General features: G+C 30.4%; 1 protein-coding gene across 4 annotated transcripts; it reads right to left on the minus strand.

The window, feature by feature from the left end:
* Positions 1–7,572: 7,572 nt before the first annotated feature.
* LOC124825044 (DTW domain-containing protein) lies at positions 7,573–14,331 on the minus strand. 4 transcript variants are annotated; one of them, XR_015786983.1, is made up of 5 exons: positions 13,452–14,331; positions 12,628–12,704; positions 12,502–12,530; positions 12,283–12,334; positions 7,573–9,081 (listed from the first exon to the last, which is right to left on the minus strand). XR_015786983.1 is itself a non-coding variant. In XM_047297585.2 (3 exons), the coding sequence occupies exons 1-2, from the start codon at positions 14,188–14,190 to the stop codon at positions 12,330–12,332; spliced, it is 744 nt and encodes a 247-aa protein (XP_047153541.2). In that variant the 5' UTR covers positions 14,191–14,331; the 3' UTR covers positions 7,573–9,081; positions 12,283–12,329. The 4 variants fall into 4 exon arrangements, 3 of the variants coding, with proteins under 3 accessions (XP_047153541.2, XP_087972927.1, XP_087972926.1); XM_047297585.2 differs by lacking the exons at positions 12,502–12,530; positions 12,628–12,704; XM_088116801.1 differs by lacking the exons at positions 12,283–12,334; positions 12,502–12,530; positions 12,628–12,704.
* Between the last annotated feature and the right edge of the window lie 401 nt (positions 14,332–14,732).

Here is a 14,732-nt window from a genome sequence, read left to right on the forward strand (position 1 = left end):
AACAAATAATAAAAAATTATATATTAAAGCCTATAACGAAAGGTAAAGGTTTGAACCTGGGAGCATGCTTAAAAACTGTAGGAAAAATGGTCTTTGCAATGTTTCTTTCAACCTAGTATCAAGAATATAACATCTTATTAAATAGTTTAAAATTATTAAACAAAATATTATAAATTTGATAATAATAAATAATTGAAAACATATATAATATTAATATAGTTATCTAAAATAATACGAATCAAATTAAAAACATATATAGTATTAGTTAAATTGAAAAGAATATTTCATAAATTGATCCTCACTAGAATATTGTATGATATTTGTTAAATTGAAAACTAATATTATGAGGTAAGTTGATCCTCAGTAGAATATTTTATGATATTTGAGATGGAAGATTTATAGCATGCGTGCAACATATCTCTCTCATCGTGGCAATCATGAGTACTAATTACAGTAAGAAATTAATATATAGCGTGAAAGGTATCTCTAATCATATACAATGTTTGTTAATAATATTTATAATATTAATATTTATAATATTAATATTTATAGAGTTTGGTGGGTCAGCATTGTTGGTTCTTTGAAATATATATTTGGAGAATTCGACATTAACTAATGAACAAATATAATATAAGCAAAATATTACTACACCGTCTTTTATTCAAAATTTAAACATAATGAGTTTATAATTTTTTTATATATCAATAAACTTTCTCATTTCATATAGTATATGAGCATTATTGTGCTTGGTGGGTTTAGGATTGCAAAAATCATTTGAAACACGTATAAAAGAAAAACTTAATGAGATACTTATATTTAAATAATCAATTTTAATAACTGGATTTGGTTTTTCAGATATTGTGAAACAAATCAAACTGATTGTTAATTAACTAACATAACAATTAAAAAAATAAAAATTAGATAAAAGAAATAGATGTTATAATAATACAAAACAAAGTTTGTGAATATCATAAAAAAAAAATCCTAAAAGTGTGTGTAATAGTTCTATTTTTCTAAGTATTCACATAGTAATTATAAATCATATTATAACACCTCAATAATATTAATAATGAGTTAAATATGTTTTTGTCCCTTAAATAAAAATTGAAATAGTCTCCCTTCAAAACTTTAGTCTAATTTAGTCCACAACTTTATAAATGCTTGAATTTAGTTTTTTTAATTAAATTTTGTTGGATTTATTTTATATTTTAAATGTGTTTCATGATAATATTTGATTTTTTTACACTGCTGGACACATTTTCGCTTCATTGTTAACTGAGAAATGCATTTGAAACATTAAATAAACTTAACAAAATTTGGTTAAAAGAACTAAAGTCACACAATTCTAAAGATGAGGGACTAAATTAGTTCAAAATTTCGAAGAGAGAGTAATTTCAATTTTCACTCAAAGTAAGTTAATTATTACAAAAATAAACTCTAATTTGAAAAAACTTATACTTTTCACAAAAATGTTGTCAAAATAAATCCTTAAGATGTATAAAATAAAAAATCACTTAACTAGGTCTAACCATCAAACAAAAAAGTATAATATCTAGACTTACTCTTTCGAAAGACTAGTGCATTAGAGGACTGATGAGACTCTCTACCTGTCATATTACCCATATTGTCTCTTCCTTCTTTATAACATTTTATCACGTGTAACTCATACATTTTATCCAATACTAACATGATTAACTACACTAGTTGCCTAAATATGATCTTCTTTCATATCATAACATCTCTCAAGTGAAGACTCATTTGACTCTTACCACCTAGTTATATATGTTCCTCTATATTAGTTAGACACTAGTAAAGTAAGGATAATCCCGCATAGAAATCTCCTTTAATACACTTGGATTCACCCTAGATTAGCATTTCCTTTTAGAAATAACTAATTTGACAACCTGAACACACCAAAATTTCATAATTACTCATACACTATCAAGCATAATTCAACATAATCATAGACATAATTTGTGACATACAAATAAACTATTTAGTAACATATAAATATTTTCTAATAAAAAGAATTTCACAACATTATAACAATCACATAAATCTACTACTTTCTCAAAAAAATAAATATCATGCCACATCCAATATTACATTATTCAACAATTCTCTCATATTTAATCTTTACACACCCAAAAAAAGATTAACAGTTTAAGCATGTCTCTAATTAATTCATCAATTAAACATATTCTATAAGAATCGCAATACCACTTCAAATACATTCCATCCTTCAAACACCAATAACAACTTCACTATAATATCATCAAGGTCACTCCCATTCCTCACTTTTCTTATAGGTCAATTATTCTTTAATGCCTTCATATAATGTCAAAATGCCAATATTTCTTTCATAACTAATTTATCTCACCACAACATATTTATGCTTTCATAGTTCAAATCAATCACATTTACTCAAATTTTCATATCTTTCTCTATTAATAAAATGTCATACTACTAACATTATTCACCAAACTCACTCTTCTCACAAATATTCTCAACTTTACGTAAACAAGCAATCACACCATTTGTACCATAATTTTTTAATTCAAATATAAAACATTAAAGTTTTCAAAGAGATTAACTTTCCTTGCCTTAAAAAATATGCCTAGCATTGTTCTTCCCTTACATAACACAAAAAGTCCAGTCATTGATTAGGGAATGATTTTAGAACCACAGTTAGATGAAATTTCATAAAGAAAACAAAGAAATTACATGCAGTCCAGGAAAAAATTACATGTATAAGAAAAACATATTTACTCTAAAAAAACATATAAGAAAAAAAATTAAAAAAAAAGAGAGTTAGACAACTTGAGACATGAAAACCAAGATAAAATGGTGCTACTATATATATTATATTATATTATTGATAAAAGAATTTGCTGGTAAAATATCGTTTACAAACAAAACTTATGGACATAAAAATATTTGTTAGTAAAATAAATATTTAGGATTTTAATTATCAATAAATATTTTTCATAGATAATGGATTAATTAATAAAATTTGTTAAGAATGTATAATTTTTATTATTAATAAATATTTTCATTGATAAAATAAATGTTATATTTCTCATTTAACTTTGACCATGATGGTATGGTAAAATTGTCGATAATGTTGTTTTAAAAAAATATTCATTGATAAATTATTTGGTAATTGAATTTTTGAAAATGTATTGCTAAATCTTTTTGAACTTTCGAGAATTCATCAATTTTTTAAGATTTGGTTTTCTAAAATTCATTACGTTTTTTTTTGTTACATTTTTTAAAATTCATGGATAGTTTAGTTGATAAATTCATCAATAAAATGTGAGCTAATTTTTTCACCAAATATAATAAACGTGTGTTATAAATTAAATAGAGATAGGTAAGAAGTAGAGAAAAAGAAAAAGAAGAAAGAGGAAGAGAAGCAATAGCAACAGTTGTGATGATAATAACTTCAGCAATGACAACAACGAAAGAATAAGAAAAAGAGGGAAAGTGAAAGAACAAAGAAGAAAAAAAAAAGAAGAGGAAAAAAATAAAAATAAAAACTAAATCATAATATTTATTAACAAATTTTATCAAAAAAATAAGATCATTAAATACAGAAAGATAACTATTAACAAATTTTCTAACTTTTTAATAAAATTTATCAATGAATATTTTATTAATAAATATTTTATTACCAGTAATTTTATTTTATTGGCAAATTTTTTGTATTTATTAACAGATTTTTATTTATCAATAAAATTGATTGTTTTTAATAGTGTGTGCAATTCCAACTCTTCAATGACTACAGTTTATGATCTCTTCATCATGAAAAATATATATTTTTTATTTTTAAATAAACACTAAATACACTAAATTGCCGAAAGAAAAAGAAAATATCCAAATATGTTAACATCTAAAAAAAATAAAAAATTTGGGCACAATCTAATTAACTTCAAATGTACAAAATTCATCTACTATACTATTAAACACACAGAACATTCTATAAATCAAATACAAAATAATAATAATCCATGGGACGGATCAATATGTTATCACTATTAATTATAATATTTCAATAGTGTGATTTTTAAAAACATTTAAAAAAGTTTCAAAATTTTGATTAAAATGTACATAAAATTTGTAGGAAAATTCTATGAAATATTAAAAATTCTAATTACAAAAAATAAAATTGATTTCTCATTATACAAAAAAGAAACATTTCCTGTAAAAAATTTAAGCATGAATGAGTATTTTGTTAGTGACAAGGAAGTCGGCTTTAAGAGAGCACTAACTCAACAGATGATGTGGATTGTGCCATTTTTGCTTTCTTCCAAATAGCAACAATGGCCTACACTGTCCATAACTCTTGCCTCATGCAGAATAATGCAAATAAAATATGTTCTTTTTTAATTAATTTATTTGGTGTTTCATTATTATATATATATTTTCATCAGAAGATATTTAAGTTAAAAGCCAAAATGCAGCATCCAGCTTAATATTCAGAGGATACAAGAAGACAATTATTGGAACTGTAATACATTTGGCTTAGGTGAATGTTTACAAATTTCATTGAGCATATCTGAAGAAAAAGAGAAATGACTTTCTTGAATATGCATTTCTTTATCAGTAAATTAAGCAAAACGGGAGAATACTTTATTCATTTAGTAATATTTTATGCTTTTCTGGTTAAGACAGCAAGAAACTTTACAACTATAAGACCCTTGGCACCACCACACATCAAACTATAAAACCATGCTTCAGTTTTCCCTCATTAAATATTATAAACAACCACTTATCTGGAACTCTTTTATATGTTATTTAATTTATCTTTACTTTTATATTTTTTTATTTTATTAAATTTTTATTTATGTCATTTATTTTATTTTTAATTATGTATTACTTTTTTTTATTAAATTTAATTACATTACTTAATTGATTTCACTCATATTTTTATTAAATTTATGATTATATTATTTAATTTATTTTCATTACGGATTAAACTTATATATTAATCTATATTTTTGTTAGTTTATTTGCTTGTGATATATTAATTCATATCTAACCACTACTAGAATGAGTATTAACTACCGTAATATAGCACTGGCAAAAAGATGTTATTAAAGTCTGTGAAGCCAACCCCTAAAACAATACAAAATAAAATGCGCTAAGTTCATTCTAACTTGACAAAGTAATGAAAAAAATGAATCTACCAAGTCAATGATAAAAAAGTAATTTTTTTACTAATATAAACATGGGTTTAGGTGACTCTAAGTAAGAAACAAAAATACATTAATTATAGTGTTGGCTTAACTGACATTAAGTAGTAGAAATAAATAAAAAAATAAAGAATTAAATATGTTTTTGGTGTTCAAATAACATTTATCTGCAAATTCTAGATTTTTTCAAGTGATGTTCTCACTCAATGAATAAGTCACTCGGTAAAGAAAAAGTCGAATTGTGACTCTCACCTAACAAAAGAAATCAGTTTGTTAATCTCGTCTAACAAGACTAAGTTGGCTTAGCAAGACTTTGTCTGCAGCTTTTTGTAGTTATTTGTTTGAACTACAATATTAAAAAAGAAAAAAAAGATTAATGGATCCAAGTATAAAAGAAAAAAAAAGAAAGTAGGACCAAAAGGGAAAAAGAAAATTGAAGAGTTTAACACAATTTCTTAAGAGATATGTCAAATAGGTAAAATTTATTAAACAATTTTCTTATGTAGTTAAACATAAACAAGACAAGGCAAATGTTGTAGTTGATGCCTTATCTAGGAGACATGCATTATTATCCATGGTTGAAACTAAAATGTTTGGTTTTGAAATGTTTAAGGAATTGTATGATGAGGACCATGATTTTGTCAAAATTTATAAAAATTGTGAAAAGGGAGCTCTTAATGACTTTTATAGACATGATGACTTTCTTTTCAAAAGAACTAAATTGTATGGCCTAAAAGTTCAATCAGAATTATATGTCAAAGAATCTCCTGAAGGAATATTAATGGGACATTTTGAAATTCAAAAGACATTAGATATATTGTATAATCATTTCTTTTGGCCTCACATGAAACATGATGTGCATTCTTTTTGTGAGATGCACTACTTGTAAGCATGCTAAATCTAAATTTATGCATCATGGGATTTTTATGCATTTACTTGTCCCTAACTCTCTTTGCACCAACATTTATATAGGTTTTGTTTCGGGTCTCCAAAGGTTCAAGTGAGTAAAAGGTTTTGTTTCGATTGTGATTGACAAGTTCTCAAGATGAATCACTTTATTCCTTGCCACACGAGTAACGATGTCAATCATGTGGCCAACCTATTTTTCAAAGAAGCGATGAGACTACGTGACATTCCAAGGAGCATTTTGTTGGATAAAGATATAAAATTTGTTAGTCAGTTTTAGAATTGTGGGATAATTAGGTACAAAACTTTTTTTCTCTACTATATCCTGAAACAGTTGGGTGGTAAATATAACTCTTTATCAATTCTTTAGATTCTTTGTAAATAAAAATTTAAGAACTTTAGAGATTGATTTCTTCATGTGAAGTTTGCGTATAATAGGGTAGTTCATTCTATTACTCATATGTCTCCATTTGAAGTAGTTTATGGTTTTAATCATCTAACTCCTTTAGATTTGTTGCATTTTCCTAATATTGATTCTATGACTAACAAAGATGGTCTTGTCAAAGTTACTTTTATTAGGAACTTGCATAAGGAAGTAAAGACAAAAATAGAAAAGAAGATGAAAAAGTTAGCTTCTAAGGCTAACGAAGGGAGAAACAAGATCAAGTTTGAAATCGAAGATTGGGTGTTAGTTCACTTTAGGAAGGAGAAGTTTCCTTTCAAAAGGAAATCTAAACTCCTCCCTAAGGAGATGGTCCATTTCAAATTCTTGAAAGAATTATGATAACGCTTGCATTGTTGATCTACCTAAAGATTATGGAATAAATTTTAGTTTTAATATTAATGACTTGTCTCCATTTGATGTAGATACAAATTTGAGGAAAAAAACTTTTAGATCTCATTGGGCAAGCTGATCTCACTAACGAGCATTCGTGTCTGCAAACCTCATTTTTCGAGTTGTTTTTGCGGCTCAGTGTCTTTAAGTCTTCTTTTGTGTTTCTTAGATTGCTTAAACACTTGTGGTTTATATATAATTACACCAAAAACAAATGTAAACATTTTTTTATAGTCAATATGAGTTTAAATTCATCAGAAAAAGGATTTTGTTAGTCCTTGTCTTAAGACATTGGTTCTTATCAAAGATTAAAAATTTTATGACAAATATTTATGAACTTATTGTTGAGTCTATCAAGGAGGAGGTTCTATGTGGGTTACACAAACACCAATTACATCTGAGTAAACTATATAAGGAATCGACATCACTCTTTACCCAAAACCTTAAGACAATGGGCTAAGGAGCCTTACACCTTTATATACTACTTTACTTTCTCATTTTTATCCAATGTGAGACTTGGACTCATACTTGGATTTCCAACACTTATCAATTTGCTAGATTGTGATATTTCTATTTTTGTTCTCTATGAGTTTCTTTGTTTATGCTATGAAGAAATCAAATTCAGAAATGATCATATCAGTACACAAAGAGAGTATTGTTATATAATTGATATTTAATGAAGTTAATACTATATCACTATGTATAATTGAAAAATCTATTGAAAAAATTCACGGGCAATAAATAAAAAACTAACCCTTTTTTATTTTTAACTTATTGTCCTAGTAACACCAAAAAGCAAGAACTTCTTCTCCCTAGCTACTACATAATTTTTTCTAAAGCAATGGACAAAAAACACATGAAAAAAAAAAATACAACAATGAAAGCTTTGCACTTGCTTCCTTCAGTATTTGTACTCTCTATGTATGTGATACTTACTGTTCTGATGTGAACACAGACATTGAGCATATCTCAAGAAAAGCGAGATTACTTTCTTCAACTGCTTTTATCCTTATGCATTTCTTTATCAGTAATTAAGCAAAACGGGGGAATACTTTATTCCTCTAAACAAAATTGACAGCACGAAACTTTCCAAGTATAAGACCCCTTGGCCTTGTCCAGATGAAACAATAACATCATTGTTGAGTTTTCCTTCGTTAAATATTATAAAACAACCCAATCTTGTCCCTTTTTTTTCTCATACATGTCAACTTCACCTTCAACAAATGTTCAACCACAGGTTAACTCTACATTGAACATTCCTCCTGACCCAGGAAACAGCTTCCAAAACCCTTTAACAGGTACTACTAATTTCTCCTCAAATAGTCATTCCATTACTAATCCACAAAACCATAATCTAAACCAAACAAGAATGACTTTTAGACATGTATTGCGTTATTATTGGAGGGGTGTTAATCATAACATTGTTTATCCAACCCCACCCCAGATATGGTTAGCACAGAATGTGTATCCCCTGGTGACCCCAATGCGTGTACTTTGTTTCATAGTCAGTCTAATAAGCTTCATGTTAGCATGTTGCTTCTTCATGGAAACCGAGCTTTACAAAACACATCTTAGTGGTGGCCATAACCATGCGAGTCTTGTGGTTTTTTCTGTGATTGTGGTGCACTTTCTCTTTGTGTTTTTTCTTCTCTTCTTCAGCTTCTTCACTTCAGCATACGAGAGGTTCAAGAACCACTCCTTCCTCAAGTCTATAGGAGAGTTCATAGTTATGCGGGTCATGTCCCTTCTGATTTCGGGAATTGAACAGAAACACCAAGATGGGTCTTCTGACGTAGCTGAATGGCTTACATGTGTTTTTCTAACCATTGATTCACTCTCCATAATCATTTTGTTGAAGCCTGGCCATAACTACTCTCTGCTTGATGCCATGTTGACATTAACATTGCATTTGGGCTTGGAGGGAGAAGGAATGTTTGCCTTTACTGCGGATGCTTTTGTCTTTGTGATGATGACCATCAAGAATTTTCTATGGCTGCACATTGCCAATATGCATGGTAGCGATCAAGAACAACTTCAATTGGTTTGGTATGATTCACATCATATTGATAATTTCTCTTCAGTGTGAACGCAGGAGCAAGCGTAGCACCAAACAGCAGAGTTAAGAAGGATATTGTCCTGTTAAAACTGATAACAATTGCAGAATGAAATGTTAATTTAGGTTAGAAAAAAACAGAAACAGTGTAGTATTCTATGTTAGCTGTATCTTTAATGACATGTATTGATACACATTCTTTCCTAACACATCTGTATTATTTATTGAAATTTATTGAAAATTAGATAAAAAATTTATAAAGGTTTGAGTCTTTGTTTAATGACTGCATTCATAATTATGTAATTCCTTTTATAAAATTTAACTGGTAACAAAGTGTTCCTAAAACTTCTCATATGTGCTTTACGAGAGTGTAAACATCAAGTGATGTACCCACAACACCTTTGAAAAGAAAACAGAGATAGGAAAAAAATAAAGTAAAGAGTATGATATGTGATGGGAAATGAAAGAGATACAATGAAGATGTCAATATTAAGCTTTGTAAAAAATTAGAAAATAAATAACTTTGACTCGTATATATATACTCCATAAGGTTTTACGTTGCACCTTAACATAAAATAATCAGTTCACAATCTCTGAAACTGATTGTTTTAGGAAAATTCTGAAATGAAAAGTAAAAGTATAATTATTAATTACAAGGTCATCAATATCAATAAAAAACCAATACTAAAAAATATTGAACATTAATTTATAGAGAAATTCTTTAGTGTTCAACATTTTGCTTTTTATCTTTTAATTTTAGAATAGTGTCCTTAATACTAAATCTCAACATTACAAGTTGAGTTAAGGTGGGAGACGTCGCTAACCCGCTTAAGGTGGTATAAATTGAAGGCAATGAATATTAAATTTCCCATTTTGCACTTTTTGAATTATGCAAACTGTAAATCAAAGTCTGGAAAACTTCTGTATTGAACTATCCAAAAATCATTGAGTTTTGTATAGAATAAGAATAGTTTAAGATTACATAATTTAGTAATAATTTCTTTTAATACTTTTAGTACATAATTAAAAAGTCAACCCAGAAATTAAAAGTGATTAATCTATAAAACCATAATGGTTTCTAGATAATACAAATCTAAAAAGTCATTTTTTTCTTCCAAATTACACAATCTAAATCTAAAAATCGTTTTTACGTTTAGATTATTCTAGAAAGGACGAAATGAAAATTTTAATATTTGCAGAGTACTGCTGGACAAAAAGTATGAAGGTGTAGAAAGAATTTGCATAAATTAAATGAGAATACGAGCCTTTTTTTTCTTCTGGCTTCAGGGATACTTAATAAGCCATTCCTACCGTGCCAGTTACATAAAACATGTTTTGGTGCTTTCTCCACGTGTCACATTCATCATCTAACATGTGTTTTCACTTTATACGTTATTTAATTTATTTAGAATACTGAAATTAAATCCATTTTTATGAAAAGAAATAAAAAAAAAATCACTTTTATAAATAAAATAAAAGATGAGTATCGCTGTATTAAAAATAATGCGAAGGTAAGTGTCATTTCTAAATACTCGAAGATGTAGACTTATTTAAAAATTATACAGTGTGAATGATGAATGATAACCTCATGTAAGTGCAGTTTTTCTATAGAAGAAACTGAAGAAAGTTAATAAAAGTAGAAGTCCATATACATCTGAAAAGTTAATAAGAGAAGACTGAAGAAAGAATAAATAAAAGTGATAAACAAAAGTTGAAAAGCTGGTTTGAGAAATTTAATAAGAGCTTTAATATTATAGATAAGTAGATAGATGCAAATGATGATTGAAATGTTAATTTATATCGTAACTAACTCTAATTTAAAAAATAGAAGATGTGGCCATGCACGTTACCCGATTCTACTCTCGAATTAGTCCTCTCCTTGGGAAAAGTATAGCATGGTAATCACATTCTAGACTTTGCTGCTAAATCTTTGGGATTTGAATATTTACAAAACTTGGAAAATGGAGACACAAAACAAGCACCTGCATCTCCTTTTCGACTAGTATCAAGTATTCATTATTCCTTTCCTTCAGATGTTGATTTAGATTATACTTCCCTTCCCGGTTAGGACTACGGTGTAAGATGCTGGTTGCTCTACAACCATTATAAAAACCCAGAACAAAGACATCATTCAACACACATCACTTCCTGAGCCTAAGCCATACACGCACCTTGGTAACTCATCTAAGTGAATCCAACTCAACCCATTTCGTATGCCACGTTCAAACCCACGCAATGATGGTTTTCTGCAAACCATATCCAACTCAACCCAAGATCATGTCAGTAATGATCCAACTTTTCACTAAAAGGGAACGGGTCAAATGTGTTAGGAATGGGTGGCTCTGGCAATTTTTAGTCCATTACCATATTTTGGCGGCTAATTCCAAGAATGGTAATGTCTCTGGAACTAAAGATCCAGTCATCCTCTGATGACCCCAATGCGCATATTTGAATTCTTCTGTAGTTTGTTGGGCTATTCTGGAGCTTTCATGGAAACCGAGCTTTAAATATCAATTATCAGCTCATCTGCCCAGTCATTGTAACAAGCAGAATCAGAGACCCCGCTTCTATGATGCCAGAGTCTATCTTGGAACAACTATGGTATCTCCTAGTTTTCTGCCATCAATTATCTATTGAGCCCCAGTTTATTTCGAATGTACAGATATTGGATGAGTTTTGACAGATCATCATCCCATCAAGAATGTACCTGGTGCAATATACACAAGAAACCAATTCCCCTGCTCCTTCCTTCATGAAGTTGATCGTGTTTTTTTCCTTTTTTACAAATCATGAATATGGTATCTTATGTGATAGACTAGTACCAAGAATATGAGCTTTTAGGACTAAGTTGATTTTGACTTACGTGCATCATCGTTTTCTTTCATTTTTTTCTTCTCTCCAAAAAGGTATGTTTAACTGTCTTGGAAAAACATCTACAGGCAAAAGTAATTAACTTACACTCTTACAAGTTATATATAACTCTCTCTTCCTCCCTCCCTTTCTCTCTCTTTTTCATACATACATACATAAATACATACATATATATATATATATATATATATATATATATATATATATATATATATATATATATAGTGATTAGTTATTTACTTCTCCCAATACCATTTTCCTTCAAAACTTGTTTGACACTATCTGTAAATGCAATGACTTCATCTATTACTTGAGGCATAAGTAAGAAGGCTGCCCAGCCCCTCAACTTTGGGAAGATTGAAATATATTCAGAAGGCATGAACAATTAGAATGAGTAAAGATTTAAATATATATATATATACCTGAGGAAGTCGCATGTCAAAAATGGTCTGCAGTCCCCTCTCATGTCTTAACCTACGCTCCACATTCATATTAATTTTGATGAGTAAAATTTGCATTTTCCTTTCCTATTTTTCAATTGTATGCATTCATGAAGTGTTGAAAGAAAGCAAGAGGAATAATAAATAGTTAGAACACAATATTAGTCAAATCAACTTAGTCCTAGAAGCCCATATTCTCACCATCTAAATTCTTCTATGTGAAATCCAAGCTTCATGAAGAAATTGAAAAACAATGAAGATTCTTCAGTTTCACTATCAACCCTGTATCATATCTTTTCTGGAACATAGTTTTTATTTCATGTATACCTCAAAATGACACGAACTGCAACATTAGTAGGCACAGCCCGTGAATCCAGATTCCTCTTCATTTCATTAGCTTATCACTGCAAATGGGAATGTAAATTGTTTATTTGTTATGATTAGCAGTGAGATTTCTTTTGCCATAAATGTTAAAGCAATTTCTAATTACAATCCACAGCATTAGTTGGTAACGGAAGTGGAATGGTCCTTGATTATTAATATTCTCTCTTTCGAATGAGGATGGAAATTACTCTCCTTCTACATTAAGTGCAAAAGCTTAATTTGGCAAAACATGGCCATCCATTTATTTGATGTTTGCACATGATATAACTTCAACATAATTTATAGCTTCCTATAACCGTCGTGTGTCATTTTCAACATAATTAATACTTGTTTTGAACCACTCTTGTGTTTTAAAAAATGTAGCTCATCAAGAAATAGTTGATTTTGGTCTGAAAGCAGTGTGGAACTCCAAAACTATATCGTGTAAAATTATAGGCCACCCTATCAACACATCAACAACACACAAGAAAACTAAAATCAATTTACCAAACATGCACTCACAAATTGAATTTTATCAGTTGAAATTTATTAAAAATCTCAGTTTATGAGTTTCCCATCTTAATGATTTTTTTCATGATAACTTCTACCTTCTTTTTACCAAACATCAACAACTAGCACAATAAACCATGTTTGCTTAGTTGAATTGACCTATTGCCATCTATAATCATTTCTTAAAAAACAAAAAAAAAATGTACTCACTACAGACCACTAACCCAAATGCTAATTACAGGTAACGTCAACAGAGAGAAAGAAAACCACTAACTAACCTTGAACAGAACCCTCCTTCTTTTCCTTTCCCTCGGTCTTTTTCTTCAACAACTTCGGCCTGGGCTTCACGGGCTTCAAGAAACCAGCCTGCAACCTCACCATCTCCCTCAAAACCCCAACCAGCTTCTCTTCAATCTCGGGCCCATTGGGCTCGAGCACGCGCAAGGCCCGAGCCACAGCCTCCATTGTGCTAACGCACCCGGCGAAAGGCTCCTTCCGCAAAATCAATTCGGAGTCATAAATGCTTCCGCCGCCAATACTCTCATCCACGTCCAGACAAACCCTAGTGGCGAACTCGGAGAGGAAATTCTCGCTGGCCCGAACCATCTCGCGAGCGTGCTGCCACGTGGCGTCGAAGGCAATGAGGACGAGGTCGGCGGAGGGGCGCACGGCGGAGATGTGGAGGGCGGGGGTTGTGGAGGAGGCGGAGGAGGGGAAGAGGTAGAGGGCGGGGGGAGAGCGGTCGAGGATTGGGGAGAGGCCGCGACGGAGGCGGCGGGAGGTGACGGAGGAGGCGCGGAGGAGGGACTTGTTGAGGATTGGGGTGGTGGAGAGCTTGTGGCGAGCCTCGTGAGGGTGTTGCACGATGAGGATACGAGTGGCGGTTTGAATCGGAGGAAAAGGAAGCGCGTGGCAGAGACAGACGCGCGTGGGGCGGTCGCAGTTGGAGCAGATGGAGCGACGCTGAGGCTCCGGTGAAAGAACGTCTTCTGCTTCCGGCTCCATGCAATGGAACATTACAATACTTGCTGTTTCTCCATCTACACACTGCTCAAAACACAGAATGTAACGGCACTGCGCTCCGCAAGACACTCTTATAGTATGTTCTCTTGTTAATTAAGATTTAATAAAAAAAAATTATAACATTAAAAAATAATTAATTTGAGATAAGACTTTAAGAACATTGATTTAGAACTTAATTCCAATAGCAAAAGCAGTAAAGAAATTGAATGAAACCAACGAAAGTAAAAGAGATTAGAGAAGAATACAAATCTGGAGTGCCAAACGAAACTTGGAGCCAACGGACAGAAATTAAATTGTGCAGACCTTGAAAGAAAACAAAAACTAAAGCTGCTTCTCCCTCTAAAACTAAACTAACTAATACCAATTGTAAAAAAAAAGGTTAAAACTATCCAGAAAATAAGCCTTATAGGCTGACACAAATATTTGAAAATTGGAAAACAGTTTGCAACAGGTAAGAAATCAATGATTACACTTGGTTCAACAAAACTACCACTAACTAATCTCCCAGTAGATAGATTTTCTGATCCTACATGCCA

This window comes from Vigna umbellata, chromosome 5 (genome assembly GCF_029865625.1).
Source record: "Vigna umbellata cultivar VRB3 chromosome 5, Vumbellata_1.0, whole genome shotgun sequence".
NCBI classification, from domain to species: Eukaryota; Viridiplantae; Streptophyta; class Magnoliopsida; order Fabales; family Fabaceae; genus Vigna; species Vigna umbellata.

What these genes read in the sequence shown, in the direction of transcription:
- LOC124825044 (XM_088116800.1), bottom strand. Translation starts at nt 14,190, where the DNA reads ATGTTCCATTGCATGGAGCCGGAAGCAGAAGACGTTCTTTCACCGGAG. An exon ending in GAAGGAGGGTTCTGTTCAAG is followed by an intron (nt 13,126 to 13,451) that starts GTTAGTTAGTGG and finishes ATGTGTTGATAG; the next exon opens with GGTGGCCTATAATTTTACAC.